The following is a 16,603-nucleotide window of genomic DNA, read 5'->3' as shown; positions in this document are numbered from 1 at the left end:
AATCGCTGCCAATTTAAATTTAAATAAAGCTTATAACTTAATATAAAGCTGCCACTTTATTCTTAAAAGGCTATTTCACTGTAGCTGCCAACCTATTATTTTTGCTACCCATTTTAATTATTTTTAAAACCCTAAATCACATTAGTTTGTCGCCGCGTTAAATACATGCCATTATTTAATACTGACGACTTATTGCAGATTTGCCGCAAATGGCTTTTACTACTTGACCGAGTCCAATGAGGAACACTGAGACCTCTCACTCGGAATTAAAATTTAAAACAACAGGTCTGACATTATCCAGTTGGGCACGAATCTCGGAGACGTCTGAGACCCTAGTGGGCCGATAGCGATAAGCACTAAGGGGAAATCGTCGACCACGTGGGCGGGGAGACCCTATTGTTGATTTCGCTTCCCGTATAAACGTAGATACAAAATGGTCGAAATGGTAGTATGAAAGAAAAGAAAATAAGACAATAAGTAAATGCAAAGTATATTTTATTCCTGTTAATCATTAATGAGAATTCTATAAAATTACTTACGCAAATAAGTTGCTTAACAGTCAAACTATATTTTATAGACCGAGAAAGTATACCGAGCAATATTATTAACTATTTAATAGCTTTTGATTACATAATAAAAGTTAAGTATTTATTTAGATTTCATTTGTAAAAATAACATAATGAAATAATATAAAAACAAAGCATCTATAAGCTTCAAACATCAAATTATATTCTTATTTAAATATAAATCCTAAACTAAATCTCAAAATGGACATTTCGTCTCCTTAAAGCAATTCCAATGACAATCCAAAGCAGAATAATCCAATAATTTTGGAGCAAGAACATAACATGATTGTCAAGAACGATGCCCCATCTGAAGGGGATAGAGCCGGAGAACAGAACATGGCCACAGAGGACGACCAGGGAAGAGATGCCGAGAGAAGATAAAATGTAGCTGTTGAACCTCCAGACTTCTGTGATGACGTAGATGAGAGAGAAGATGCACATAGCGGCTACTCCGATAAGTTGGATTGATGATAAAGGCCTGGAAATAGAAGTAAAGGGAGAATTATTAAAATTAGGTTAAAAAAGTTGTTTTAAATGGTGTATACTGGAATAAAAATAAATTCTTCTAGATAAATGTAATCTGCTAAATCTAAAATGTAATCTGTTTCAATGTTTATTTAACATAAGGAAAATTATATGAAAACGTGCTTAACCCAATTTATTCGCTCATTAATGTTACTTCCAGTTTTAATTAACGATTTATTACAGCGTTAGATCTGTTGTTAAAATTACACAAATATGGAGCAACAATTAATAGATGTCAAAAGAAAAAAGGTCACGTCTGTGTTGAAAGCATGAGATGATCGAATTATGGCGTAACTGTACTATACAAAAAAAACGCTCGACGTGGAGGGAAAATAAAGCGAACGCGCCGTAGAAAGACGCGACGTCAAGCCACTCGCCGTGATGAGACTCGCCGTAATGAGACTCGCCGTAAAGAAACTCGCTGTAAAGAGACTCGCCGTAATGAGACTCGCCGTAATGAGACTCGGCGTAATGAGACTCGGCGTAAAGAGACTCGCTGTAAAGAGACTCGCCGTAAAGAGACTCGCTGTAAAGAGACTCGCCGTAATGAGACTCGCCGTAATGAGACTCGGCGTAATGAGACTCGGCGCAATAAGACTCGCCGTAAAGAGGCTCGCTGTAAAGAGACTCGCCGTAATGAGACTGGGCGTAATGAGACTCAGCGTAATGAGACTCGCCGTAAAGAGACTCGCTGTAAAGAGACTCGCCGTAATGAAACTTGCCGTAAAGAAACTCGCTGTAAAGAGACTCGCCGTAATGAGACTTTCCGTAAAGAGATTCGCTGTAAAGAGACTCGCCGTAAAGAGACTCGCTGTAAAGAGACTCGCCTTAGCGGGAACTGCCGTTCGGGTAGTCGCTGTCATCGCTATAATTCCTACTAGCTCTGGGTTATTTCTGGTTCAGCGCATATTTCTGGCCATAGAGCGAGGAATTATGCCTGTTTACTGGGTAAGTACGTTTAACCCAGAGATGACCCAAAGTGTTTTTTTTTTTTAACAATATTGACAACTTTTATTACTGATTCTTTGACGAAACTTCTGTGGATTTGTGGAGCCTAAGCCTTAGTCAGTGGATAGTCTCTTTGTAATGTTATTTTAATTTAAAATAGTTTGTTCAATAAAATCGGATATAATATGGGTCTAAAAGCAAAATTTTCAACGATAACGTCGTCAATGTCGTATGAAAAACTTACCACAGATTAAATTCCAACGGATAGGTCACAACAGCAAAACATGTTCCACCTAATCCGAATAAAGTTGCCCATAGACCCCATAGTTTCAATCTGTCCGAATGGGCTTGATGCTGAAGGTAGACCACTCCGGATTTTAGTCCAATCATCATTATCAGAATCGTTGATAATATTCCTGGAATCATTAAATTACGGTTAGAAAAAATATTGAACTAAGGCTGATCACTAGGTAAGTGATGTAAGTAGTCGAGTCTAAAAAGAAACATCACGTGACTAAATGCAGAATATTTTGGAATAGCCAAGTCAAGAGTACTTTTATCGACGTGACTCATTGTGGATTTGATTTGAGGAGCTTGGTGGCGCAGCGGTAAACGCGCTCGGTCTGCGATTGTTGAAGTTAAGCAACTTTCGCAAAGGCCAGTCATAGGATGAGTGACCACAAAAAAAAGTTTTCATCTCGAGCTCCTCCGTGCTTCGGAAGGCACGTTAAGCCGTTGGTCCCGGCTGCATTAGCAGTCGTTAATAACTACCAATCCGTACTGGGCCCACGTGATGGTTTAAGGCCCGATCTCCCTATCCATCTATAGGGAAGGCCCGTGCCCCAGCAGTGATGATGATGATTGTAAATTTGCCACAAATGGCATTAACTACTCTAAACCGGCGAATATTTTGTAGATTTTTATTAGAGTGGAAGAAGCAAAAGTGGTGGGTGTGTCTTTTTTTTTTGACGTGACTTATTGTAAATTTGCCGCAGATGGCATTAACTACTTGGCCGGAGAAATGGGGACCGCTGAGGGCTCTCACCCGGTACAACGTTTAGCTCTGGTGGGTGTGTCAGAACCGTAGAGGAATTCATGATTTCTGCCTACCCCAATGGAAAATAAAGGAATGGTAAATATGATAATCAACAACACAGGAATGACAATTGATCATAAGAAAGCTGTGCAATATGATGATACTCAACTTACCCATAGCACCACCAGTAAAAGCAATGAACCGATGGACGTCAACAGTCTTCTTGCTCTGTCCCACCAGAATTTTATTTGCATATTCAGATACATGGTTGTTGCAGTTCTGGGTTTCTGGTGGTGGAGGAGTCCAGAAAGAAGGCCTTTTATACTGCAAACTAGTATTACTGTAATTATAAAACGAAGTCAACCATCTGAATTTATTAATTCTGACAAATGTTGAAATAATAAATATCTATCGATCGAAGGATACGGTGAATGCTGAATACAGAATCCATCTAAAATTGGAAAAGTTTAAACAATAAGCCTGTTTTACCATGAAAAAATATTTTAATTATTAAATGAAACATGTCTGGGCTTTGAAAAACTTACCTCAAACAATTGAAAGAAACAAAGGTAGATGTCAAGATTATGAAGATAGCTATAAGGAAACCAGCTATGATCCAAATCCATAGTAAAGAGATGAGGTTTTTAATAGCCTTGCAAATGATTTTCTGAAAATTATTAAAATTGGATCAGGATAATTATTATATTAATGATAGAAAAAGGATAATATTACCAAAAACCAGAAAAGTAAAAGTGTTTGAAATAAAATATGTATTTGTTACTTATAAATATCAAACACCGGGAAAAAGGTTGCATTATGAAGAGGTTGGAGATAATTTTAAGATTATTTACACACAAATATGATCCTAGATTTTACTATAGAATTTTTAAAGTAAGTAAGTTTTTATTTACCTTAGATTTCATTTCGAACCGCTGAACAGTGAGAACATAAGCTGTAGCCACGATGAGATATGCAATTCCGATCTTTTGCAGTGGACACCATAATGATATTGAAAACATCTGATATGCAACTATAGAATCTATAGTTGTTCCCATAAAAACGAGGATTAATGCTCTCTGAAAATCCATTTCAATTATTATTTTGTCTAACATCTTTATAATTAGCTATTAATTAATTAGTTTACAACGGCACTGTCGTTTTACGATTGTAACCTATTAAATCGTATACATTAATAAAATAATCAGCGTTTCGCCAATTTCTTTCACAAAATTCTAAATATTTTATAGCATTTTTTTATAGATGTTAACATAAGTTCTGCTCAATCTCTGACTACCTCAATTGGGGTAATCATTGCAAGATGAACTAGGTACCCACACCTCACCCATCTAAATCTGAGTCACCGAGTTAAAGAATTCAAGTAGTTACTTTATTAGAAAATGTTTATAGTGATAATTAATTAATAGATTCGATATTATAAGACTTACCACAAAAATATCTCTGAAAATGTGACATTTGGTGTTTTCTCTGAAAGCTTTGTCCATAAAAGTGGGGATGTTGACTCCAATACTCCAAACGTACATGTAGAGCAAGCCTTCGGCCAAGGTAATACCACTTTTTGGGGCGGTGAGGAAAGCGTAGCCTCCGCCGCCCGTAGTGACGAAGATTATCATAGACATTAGAATGCTGAAATAAGAAAATTGGAATACTATGAACACTTTAAGCCTTATCCCGTAGACAGTAAAAGGTGAAACAAGTATTAACAGTAACCATACAATAACAACTGTGTTAGTTCGTCTTATAGTGTGGGTTGTGAGGTAGATTTAGTAATCTACCCTGACGACACTAGGGTTGATGAGGTTGGTACCAAGTACCAAGGTACCAACCTCATCAACCCTAGTGTCGTCAGGGTTATTACTGAGCCGCCAAAGGCCCCTGACGTGATTCATGTAACGACTACATACTTACATCAACAACAACTATGTTAGTTGATTAGTTAATACTTAGGTGGTACTTTGTTGAAACAAACAAAAACAATTAAAGAGGTAAGTATAATAAATTCTAATTCTATTTCTCTTTTGTTTTGTATTTTGTTTTTTCCTGTTTGTGCAATAAAGTATTTGTTATGTTATGTTATGTATATATGTAATTAGGGAGGCCTCTCTAGGTACAAGGAAATTGGCTGTCTTATCGCTTAATGCGATCCCAGACAAAAATAAGGCAAGGAAGGTCAACAAAATAATTATTAATCATTAACAGGGTACTAATAAAGTTGTCTAGCAGTATCAGAATCAAAAAAATAGTCCAGTGACAATCAAAAGCGAAAATAATTACGAATACCGTTTGTAAATCAAATAATGCTCTAACGGATTTTTTTCTGAATAGGACTACTTATGAATAAAGTATTATACCTACCAAAAATAATTAAAGATTTGATGAAACATATAAATCGTTGTCTACGTTTCATAATGAGCTATTAATAAATCGCTGCTGGCTAAAGGACTTTTGCAAGGCATGTCAGTGAGCTATATTAATACAGATAATATTTGTTGTTCTTGTTTCTTGATGATAAGGTTCTGTTTTGTGGTATATTACGAAGAAAACTTTCTAGCTAAAGCATACCAAATAATAAGATTTTTGGGATTAATTATGAGGACTAAAAATTGCTTAGAATAATGTCTAAATTATCGTCTCTTATAGTGAAAACCACGTAAAAACTATATTCGGATGTGATTTTTGTTGACAGAATCTTGCAATAGAATAAACACGCTATTTTCAATCTAGGTGAAACATGTGTATAAATCTATCGTTATATTATATCATTATATAGAAATTGAGGTTTTTTTGAAGATAATTCACACAGGCACACGCGCCACACGCACTCGCACAATTGCTGTCTTTTCACACTCGCACTCTTTGTACCTACACACACACTCATGCAATCACGTCGTATTTCGAACTACTTCTGTACCCACTACCACACTCACAACACGACAACTCCCTACATCACCTTTTGCTTAAATTGTGATGCACCGCGGATCTTTTTATGTCTATCTACGTTATTAAATGTACTTAAGTACAAAATGTTAGCATACTGTGAGGTATGGGGCCTGGAGATCTGTAATACAGGGCTTGAGCCTAGTACAGACTCCAGCTCTCATAAGGAACTAAAATTGTATTTTACGTTTTACGAAAATTTGTGTACCTACCTACCTTGTGAGAGAAATAAAGAACTATATTATTATTATTATTAATTACATCAGTAAGTATGCGAGTTTTAAAAAAAGACGCTTTCGTGTTTTTCTCTATAAGGCGACAAAAGGAACCTTTTTCTAACTTCAGGGCTGTGTTTAGAGAAATTTGGAAGTCAGGACTAAGAAATAAGCTAGGTACAAGAGACTTCAATTTCATCATCTCCCTAGCATTACCCCGATTTTCACAGGGTCCGCTTATCTCACATGAAGATTTGATAGTTTTTTAAAGAAGCGACTGTCTATCTGATCTTCCAACCCGCGAACGGAAAACCAGCTCAAAAATCTACTAGACTCAAAATCTGGTTTTTAGAACACCAAAAATTACAAAAGTAATCTGCAACCAAACAGCTCTAAAAAGTTAAAAATACCTTAACAAGGATATGCATATTCAGTTGTAAGTATAAGATAAATCATTCAAACGAGCAATTTCTTTCCTTATAAAGGCCTTAAACTTTAGAACTTTTGACCCTGTAATCTACACTCGAGTATTGCAGTAGTTATCATCCTTGACATAGACATACTTTTCCGATGCTTTTTAACCGTGTTACATATTTGGCCTAATAATCAAAGTTGATCTATGCTCTCACCGTTAACCTCAATATTGATTCAGCCATTTTGTTCTAATTTGGTCAGTATTGCAACATTGTATTTGCAATTGAAAGTAAATATTTAATTTCTAATGATGTGTTTGAAATTACGATCTTCATTATTACTATCATAGTTTATAATTAACAGATGTTCATAGACACGATGTTGTTTTGTTTCTCCCGGATGTACAATTATGATAACGTGATTTGTTTCTTTATTCTACTTTGTATTGTCATTAACTAAATCCTCATCAAGATTCAGTATCATCATCTCCCTAGCATTATCCCGTTTTTCACGGGGTCCCCTTACCTAACCTGAAGATTTGACAGGTCCGGTTTTTACAGAAGCGACTTCCTGTCTGACCTTCCAACCCGCGAAGGGAAAATTAGCCCAACACGGGTTAGGTCACATGCCTCCAAAATGCATTTCTCGGGAATGTGGGTTTCCCTCACGATGTTTTCCGTCATCGCTGAGCACGTGATAATCATTTATGATCTAAACATGAATTCGAAAACAAATTCGACAATCATTGGTTTACGCCTGTGCTGGATTCTAACCTGCGACCTCAAAGTGGGAGGCAAGCGTTCTACCAACAAGCCGACCACGACTCTTAGTCTCTGTCGTTAACTAAATAGAAACAATAAAAGAGTAAATATTTTAGTGTCAATGTACTTATTTTTTTTTATTTATATCAACTTTCTTGTAAGTAAAATACCTACTTATACTCTACTTTTTATCTCTACGTAACCTATTTACTTGTTTTTTTTTGCTACCACTTTTATAGTACCAGCAGCTCTTTATATTTACCACCTCAAATTCATTCAGTTGAATTTGGGTCAAATTATTTTAATTTATCTAATTTACTTCAATTTTATTTTTAATTTGTTTCGTTCTCACTTGACTTTAACATATCTTTAAAATTATCTACTAAATAATCTACTTATATATATTTAACTTCTGTAACTTACCCCTTAAAGACATTTAGCGCAGGATTCTGTTCGTCGTTTTCGTTGCTTGCTTCCAACGCTTTTCCATGGCTAGCCTTCTCCCTCTGTTGCTTCCGATTGTACATAAACCTTGCAAATGTGTAAATGGTGCATGTGACAAGCAATATAAGAATGCTTGCCAATAGAGCTGTAAAATAAAAGGTTAAGTTACTTAGGGAAATGGTCTTATGGCGTTACGGCGACGGTCGCCATAAAATTTTGAAATGTATGGTAGGTAAACCTCTTGAATCACTTTAGCAACGAAGCCATAAAAAAAAACTTTGTGGAAGTAAAGTCTGTTTTAAAAAAAATCGTTTTAAGCTTTTCCGTTGGATTACTGAATTTATAATATCTATAAGTACAGTTATTTTATAATATTCATCAGTAATACCCTATTTAAAATTTTAATTTTATTAAGGTTGAAAAATAAAAATATTTTCAATTACTTGTCATCGACTCGAAAGAAGCAGAATGAAGTTAATTAATATATTTTAGGACAAATAATAGGATAGTTTCCAACTAGTCAAATCAGTGACTTTTTATTAAACTTCAAAACGCGAAATAACTATGGAATTTGTATGAAAAGCACACTGTGACGTCATAGAAACACGTGGCAAAATGTTGCACTTATTATTATTTTGATTATTAAATTTCATAAATAAGTTTATTTTTTAGAAAATAATATTATAATATAAAATAATATTATATTATTCTATTTCTCTTTTGTTTAGTATTTTGTTTTTTCCTGTTTGTGCAATAAAGTATTTGTTATGTTGTTATGTTATAATATTTATTAGAAAATATTTTTTGTCACCTTTAGATTTGATTTTATTTAATACTTAATCAAATTTTCTTAATTTATCTTTCACCTAAGAAACGACCAAATGATTACTGTCATATTCCAAAAAAAAATATATATTGATATTTGGAACTTCTTACACAGAGACGTCCAAGGTACCGGTATTTCAGGTTTGATTTCACAGTCTCCCACATCCAAACGGTAAATGCCACCCTCGTGGAAAGTCGGCCTCATTTCGCAAAGCCAGCTCCTGAAATTGACCTTAACAATGATCAATAAAGTTAAGCTATTTCTTTCTCAGTCAGTCTGGAGTGATTGTCAATATGGGAAGTATGAAGCACACTCCACCGCGCAGCTCCACTGTGGGTGGTGGAGGTGTTTTTACGGCCAATAGTCCAACCAGCGGCTTAACGTGCCCTCCGAAGCACGGAATTATCTTCCATTTTTGGGCAATAAGGTGATTCAAGCCTGCAATGTCTAATGTGCACATTGGGAATCGAACCCGAAAATAAGTCTGTATGGATCTACTAGTTAGTTAAATATCAAAACGATAACAGTATTCAGAGAAACTGGAGGCAAATAACAAAAAAAAAGTGAAGGAACGGCTTTTAGAATGACACACATTTTTATACAAAGAATTTTTTTTAATTCACTTTCAATAATTAGAAAAAGTTCCGAGAGATAAAGAGATAAGTAATATTTATTCATCAAATTATTACTCACTCACTAATTGTCATATCGTCGAGCCCAAATCCTTATTAGATTTAGAAAGTCTTCGGAAAGTTATCATTTTGCATAGACAGAAACTAATTACTAAAAAGTAAGGCTAAATACATTCTAAACATTAAACTCGAACTGAATAAATATAATATATTTACTCGTTAGGTAACATTGTTACATTTTATTTATTTATGGGCACCAACAGAGTCAGATTCATTTTGAATGATAAATAGGCTAGTTTCCAACTAATCAAATCAGTTACTTTTTAGGAAACGTCAAAATACGAAATTACTATGGAATTTGTATGAAAAAACGCACTGTTACGTCATAGACAGACGTGATGAAATGTCGGACTTATTAACGTTTTTCTTGTTTTAGGTTAAATAGAAAACAAAAATAGATCTGTCTTTATTTAGTAATCAGAATTTTACAATTTATCTTGAACCTAGTACACGACCCAATTATTACATACTTTTTTTTTTTTGTCGAACGTCTTATTCGACTAAACCTACTGCAAATTCTCACACTTACTTTTTCGTCATATCACTTGTAGGTCGCCCTTGTTTGGACCTCATGACAAGCCAGGTCACCTGCGAGGAACTGTCAACCATCCACGATGCTGGCTTGTTAGACTTCAGAGACTTATGCAGTTCATATTGACACTGTTACAATATAAAAAAAAATCAATATGAGTAGGTTTACTTCTTCTGTATGTTGTGTGCAATAAAGTAATTACTTATCTTCTTGCAAGAAAATGGTTCACAAATATAATAATATATACAGGATGTTACTGACATTGTAACAAATATTGAGGGGTATGAGATATACCACGATTCTGAGTTGATATTAAGTGGAATTTCCTGTCGGAGAACTCATGAAAATTTTAGTGTTTTTTTTTATTATTTTCCGTTTCATACTTTTGCGACGGAAAATACCACTTGACCATCCCTCAAAGTTTTCGTTACGATGTCACTAACATCCTATATAATAGTAAACACTATTAGATAAGCCATGACGGCTCAATGATAACCCTGACATCTTCACCTATTAAAGTATTTTCCGGTCTTTTATTTACACCCTGGGCCCTGTAAGTCGATAAAAGTATCTTTAGGAATTTATATTCTATAGAAATACTTATCAAAGTTAGGTCTGAAAACATTTAAATATGGATAAGTAGTTATTTAATTTCAAAGACATGTCAATAATACTGTGGAACATTAGAAGAATAATTGTTTTCAAATTTATTTATAAAATCATTTAGGGCACATTTTTATATAAAATATTAGGACATATGTCATTATTAAATTTCAAAATAGACTAATATGAAGTTTGAACAATTTAATGATAAGACAATAAAGTTTAGGCGAGTGATAGGGCACCCCCCTGACACCAGTGTTGCTGATGTTGATCAACGAACTCATAGTCCACTCGATAAAAGATGAAGAATAGTTGATTGCATTCCATGTAATCTAATTATTACACAGCCATAAGAAGTTAGTTACACATGGCTGCCTGGTTGCCTGGTGGGCACAGTAACAAAGAAAGTAGGGAAGAAGTGTGTATTAAAACTAGGCACTGTTACATAAAACAAAATTGTTTAATACTCTGTTACATGTTCATTTTGTTCAATATAAAATAGGCTACGTGACAACCTAGCGAAATGCGATACTTTTTACGAAACTTCATAACAAAAGTTTTCTTTGGAGTTCGTGTGGAAATACTGTCCTGTGACGTCGTCAATAAAAGCGGTCAAACGTCAATTCATAAATAAAATTCGATAATAATATGTCGAAAAGATATTTTTTGATCATTTAAGACTGGGTTCTATTTCTAGATTAGCATTTTATAATTTATCTAGGCTTTGACCCAGTCAAATACCCTAGTGTGTATTTTAAATAAATGTAATGAATGACAGAAATTAATGGAAGAGGAATACATATTGTGCCGCCTCCACCTATAGTAGGATAAGGGCAGAAGGATGTTGAAAAAATAAAAAAAAGATGTTCTAAGAAAGGGCAGAATCACTATTTTTTAAATAAAAATTGTTACGAGTATTAGGGATCTGAGTCTATTCAGTAAACAATAACTGTTAATATAAATACAAATCAGAAGATTAATTATAATTATAATTCTAAGTAAGCATATGAAATATTCATAAGTGAGTTCAACCAAATTGTAACAAAAAATACAAAGAGGTTTACCAAGCAGAGTGGAAGGCAATGATCAAAAGAAATCAGGGATGATTGAACGAAATTCGCCATTATAAGCAAACGGGGCCCTCCATCTTTTGAAAACAACTTTTATGGAGGATTTGACGTTATAAATTATAAAAGTACAAGCTTACCAATGTATTTGGTGATGTTTCCACGTGAATTATGAAACGTATAATCAAAATGAAAAGCGATCTTAAAATCCATTTAGCGAATAAAACGAATCGGGAGCAGTTTATTGATATGGTGACAAATAAATCCTAATTCTTCTTCTTCTTCTCTCGTGTGGGTTGTGAGATCAATGACCGACCTTATCAACCCACGTGGCACGGTTTCTCATGCTCCTCCAAAGCCTCTCCACGACATGCCTCGTAAAATGACCACATACTTAAGTAAATAATAGCTGAGACCGACAGAGGGGAGTAGCTATGGTGTTATTTCTCGATACAAAAAAGACGTCACTTTGTATCAGCATTCATTTGTATCAACAACCTCCGTGGTCCAGTGATTGAGCGTTGTGCTCACGATCCGGAGGCCCCGGAATCAAATCCCGGTGGAGACATATCAGTAAAATCACTTTGTGATCCCTAGTTTGGTTAGGACATTACAGGCTGATCACCTGATTGTCCAAATGTAAGATGATCCGTGCTTTGAAAGTCATTATCGATTTTGAAAAGTCTTTTCACAACAAAACAACGTTATATTCACATTATAGCAATTGCTTTTTAGAGGAATTGCTTCAATGTTGCCTTTTAACCCCCTGATCAGTCACTAGGGTACAAGGTTGCAAGGTTACGAAGGTCCAAGTAGGTATATACTTTGGCAGAGAAGAACATCTGTGTATGACAATTGCTTTCCCGTGTTACTCTAAGCCTCGTGGCCGAGGCCATAAATAATAATACGCCTAGGCTGTAGCCTTTAGGCAATCACAAATCATACAGTAGGTACAAAGCGCACGAATTAGGTACATCAGATTACCTAATAATGCTAGTCTGTGGTGTAAGCGTTCGGATTTCCGTTTACATTTTGAAACTCTATTTATATGTGGAGCAAGAACTAGCGTTTTCACTATCTACAGGTACACTTTATTTACGGTACAAATTCAAATACAAATGGTATAAAATAAAATACTTGGTTTACGACCTGTCCGTTCAAATACAAAAGTGCTCAGGGCGTTTGACATTTCAAATCTATATCTATGTTCAAATAAATGCTATTTTTGAAACAAAATATATTTTTAAATTTAAGACTTAGTAGAAAATCCCCCAAAAATGCATTTCGAAGTTATGCCACTTAACCTGCACTGGGCAGGTTTTTTCTTTGCCGGTGGGAAGGTGAGATGGGCATTCGCTTCGGTCGCTTCATGCCACGCGCGGAGTGCAAGGTTAGTTCACTCTGGTCATCCAGGTTTCTGCGGCACGTGCCGGCGGCTCACACTCCCGGCATAGAATTCAATTCACACACACGCACACTCACACACACGCACAGTCACACACACACACACCCATTCACACACTATTGTTATTTCCCTTTTTTAATTTTGTATACCTTCTGCAAATACCTGAGAATCGTTAATAATGTTACTTGTCATTATTGTTTTCGAGAGGTGGAGACCTGGAGTCCTAAAATAAAGGTTATCCTAGTTTGGGATTACCTCCGCCTCTACAATACCTGTATTGTAGAGGCTGTTTGTATTGGTACTTATTAATGTAACAATATTGTTATATTATTAAGAACCAATATAAGTTTTGTGGAGGTAAAAGAGTTCATTTACTTACATAGAATAAGGAATAACACTACTTCTCGGCAAATGGCGTCAATCAGGCGTTATATGCAGGAGCCTTTAAGAATTAGTGACGTAAGTATACTTACTTCATAACAGTCTTCTCTACGGGAATAGATATCCACATCACTGATAGATGTGTTGGCTACGACCCACGCATGGTTTAGAGGTAAATGTCGGTCCAACTTGTAGGGCTCCAAAGCAGGGTAGTCATACCAACCCGCCATTTTGGTAATCTGGAAAAAATACATTTTTATTATGTGAACAGCGAAGGAATCGAATAGCCTACCACAGTCACCGTTTCGAATTATAATCTTGGGGATTTCAAGACTAATCATTTCCTTATACCTTCACTACTTTAGGCCTTCTCGTAATTTACCACAGGAGATTTGTTCAAGCGCCTAGTAGTATATTAATAACGATTGATCAAAAATCCATCAAGCGGTTAAGGTTACAGGAGGTCACAAAGAAACAGACATACAGTCATGAGCAATATCATGTACCCACTTTAGAACCCTGTCGCACTATCACATTTGACATTTAATGAGAGTTACGGTTTAATTTGTCAAAAAAGTTAATGTGACATGGTTTCAAAGTGTATACATATTAGTAAACTTTAATTTCTTTCAGACTATTATTTTGAAAACAATCTACTAACATTTTAATTAATTTTGTGACAGGAAATTTCACTTGATATCAACACAGAATCATGGTCTGAATCATCCCCCAAAGTTTTTATTACGATGTCACGAACACCCAGTATATACTCGAAAAACATGACCCATCTTTGGCAGTCGGGTAAAAAAATAACGAGTGATACATACTCCAACCAACCGTGGTCTCTTCTAGTATTATCATGAATGGCATCATGACATAAAATAAGTCATCCTCAAAAATATTGCGCATGCTAGTAAGAAGATTCACAACGTGTTTACATTATATTAAACGTATTATCATATTTTCGCAGCTTGTATTATTATCATTTTATTTTTATGTTTTATGTTTATTGAGAAAACCAACAGCATTATAAAAACATATTTAACAACACTTATTATCTAAACTTAAGCTATTTATAGGTTTTCCTAGAGTTCTGGAATATTGTTATATATGTTAGTGAAAAAAATGGAACTCACACACACAATTATTCCTGTAGACACATCCTAATTTTAAGTTATACCTGTCATATTCTTATCCGCCGAAAAGGAAAGAGTCAACTTGTTAATTTTTTAATTAATTGACTAACCCGGACGAATAAAATAGGCATCTCGCTCATATGCAACCCGTTTGACGTGTACTGTCAACTTAATTCTGTCGGGTTATTGGCCAATATAAAATATTGAAATGTTGTTATTTCTCCGTATTTTTTATTTCTTTTGAGGCCTAAGATGGAGCGAGCTCGACCAAAAGATGCCTGTTCACTCTGGCCTTGAAAGCACCCGGGTTATATGCATTCGTCCCACTGCTGGGCACAGGCCTCCCCTCAATCAACAGGACTACTAATTAACTAACTAACGACTACTAAGTAATAATAATAAATCTTTTAACCAGATACACACTTTCTTGTGGATGAGGAAATATGATCAAAAATACCTACGCTGCAAATTTCCAACCAATCTAATGATAAATAAATGTTATTTTAAAATTCTCTGAATAAGTTAAAATAAATAATTAAATTAAGAAATTAACAGGATGAGGTAAATTTTCATTGAAAACATTTTGTTGGTATAAAAATCTAATTAAATAAGTACTAAAAAAGTGTTATTCTAAGGAGTAATATACGCTTAAATATTGTTTTATATTTCCATTATTTTCGACATAAATAAGTAATATAATTGGTACCTTTTGCTCACTTCACTGTCACTGTAGTGAATTCTGTCCCAATCAAAGCACTAAGACGAACTGACTCTGCGCCTGCGCTTATCGTTTGAACCTGACCTTTCTTGGTCATATAATTATGTCAGCTTGTTTCTTATGATAATCGCAATAAGGTCTCTTCTCGATCGGTTTTGACCCAAAGATTCGATGATGGGAGATTCTTGTTTGAATAATATGGTATAAGTACCTAATATTTGTGTAGGTATCAATTTTGAACAAGTTTCGATGCCTTGACTAAATAAAAAAAGAGGTGCATTTTTATTGTCATCAGAGTCAAGCGCACAATAAGTCTTGTAACAAACTGAGGGTCCGGGTTCGATTCTCGGTCGGATCAATTTCAAATTAAAAATTAGAAAAAAATCGTTGTGTGCAATGATCTTAGAAGAGGTTTATCGACACGTCACAGTGCAGTAAACAGTTTGCCAGAAATAGATTATTATTAAAGGCGAAAATGCTATGACCTTGCACTTTTATATTTGCATTATAAATTATCGAATATATTCTAAGTGTACCAATATACACCTTTTCTCTCGTGTGGGTTGTGTGACCTCATCAGCCCTAGTATCAGGGTTAACTAACCATTCACGGATACTAGTCGCCAAAGATCCCTGACATAGCTCATGTAACGATAACATACTTACTTCAATAAATAGTAGCCGGGACCGACTGCTTAACGTGCCCTCCGAAGCACGGATCATCTTACTTTCGGACAATCGAGTGATCAACCTGCAATGTCCTAACCAAAGCTCACAAAGTATACCTGGGCTCACAAAGTATTTTTTGTGATATGTCCCCACCGGGATTCGAACCCGGGACTTCTGGATTGTAAGCCCAACGCTCAACCACAAGACCACGGAGACCGTTATTATCATTACAGATTGGACCAGTTACATTTTGTACGTACCTACTTAAATATATTATTATACTTATATGTACTAATTATTTATCATTGGATTGAACTTTGCGAAGGGCGTCATCAAATAAATGAGAATTCTGTCACACCCCGGACACCGATATATTTTTTTTATTCTATCAGGGCATGTAATGTAAGTACGTATAAAAAACACGCCGTGATAAATGCTAGAGGATTATTTATGTTATCAATGAATGTGTGTATAATTCTAAGTTATACTAGAAGTACGTAGCAAAATATTTACTAATCATCAGCCCACTAACGTCCCCACTGCTGGGGCACGGGCCTTCCCTTTGGATGGATAGGGAGATCGGGCCTTAAACCATCACGCGGGCGCAGTGCGAATTGATGGTTATTAACGACTGCTAATGCAGCCGGGACCAACGGCTTAACGTGCCTTCCGAAGCACGGAGGAGCTCGAGATGAAAACTTTTTTTTGTGG

The 16,603-nt window shown here is 35.3% G+C and overlaps 1 protein-coding gene across 2 annotated transcripts; it reads right to left on the bottom strand.

Annotated features, from left to right (window-relative positions):
* Positions 1 to 478: 478 nt before the first annotated feature.
* LOC126375673 (heparan-alpha-glucosaminide N-acetyltransferase-like) lies at positions 479 to 15,326 on the bottom strand. Of its 2 annotated transcripts, none has more exons than XM_050022743.1 (11): positions 15,213 to 15,326; positions 13,463 to 13,609; positions 9,912 to 10,042; positions 8,801 to 8,910; positions 7,844 to 8,009; positions 4,521 to 4,719; positions 3,987 to 4,151; positions 3,621 to 3,742; positions 3,249 to 3,415; positions 2,284 to 2,455; positions 479 to 1,044 (listed from the first exon to the last, which is right to left on the bottom strand). In XM_050022743.1, exons 2-11 carry the CDS (start codon positions 13,598 to 13,600, stop codon positions 756 to 758), a joined length of 1,659 nt encoding a protein of 552 aa, XP_049878700.1. In that variant the 5' UTR covers positions 13,601 to 13,609; positions 15,213 to 15,326; the 3' UTR covers positions 479 to 755. The 2 variants fall into 2 exon arrangements, with proteins under 2 accessions (XP_049878700.1, XP_049878701.1); XM_050022744.1 differs by having other exon boundaries at positions 3,249 to 3,406.
* Between the last annotated feature and the right edge of the window lie 1,277 nt (positions 15,327 to 16,603).

This window comes from Pectinophora gossypiella, chromosome 19, assembly GCF_024362695.1.
Source record: "Pectinophora gossypiella chromosome 19, ilPecGoss1.1, whole genome shotgun sequence".
Lineage (NCBI taxonomy): Eukaryota > Metazoa > Arthropoda > Insecta > Lepidoptera > Gelechiidae > Pectinophora > Pectinophora gossypiella.
Note: the sequence above shows the minus strand (reverse complement) of the source record. Positions and strands in the feature narration are given on the sequence as shown.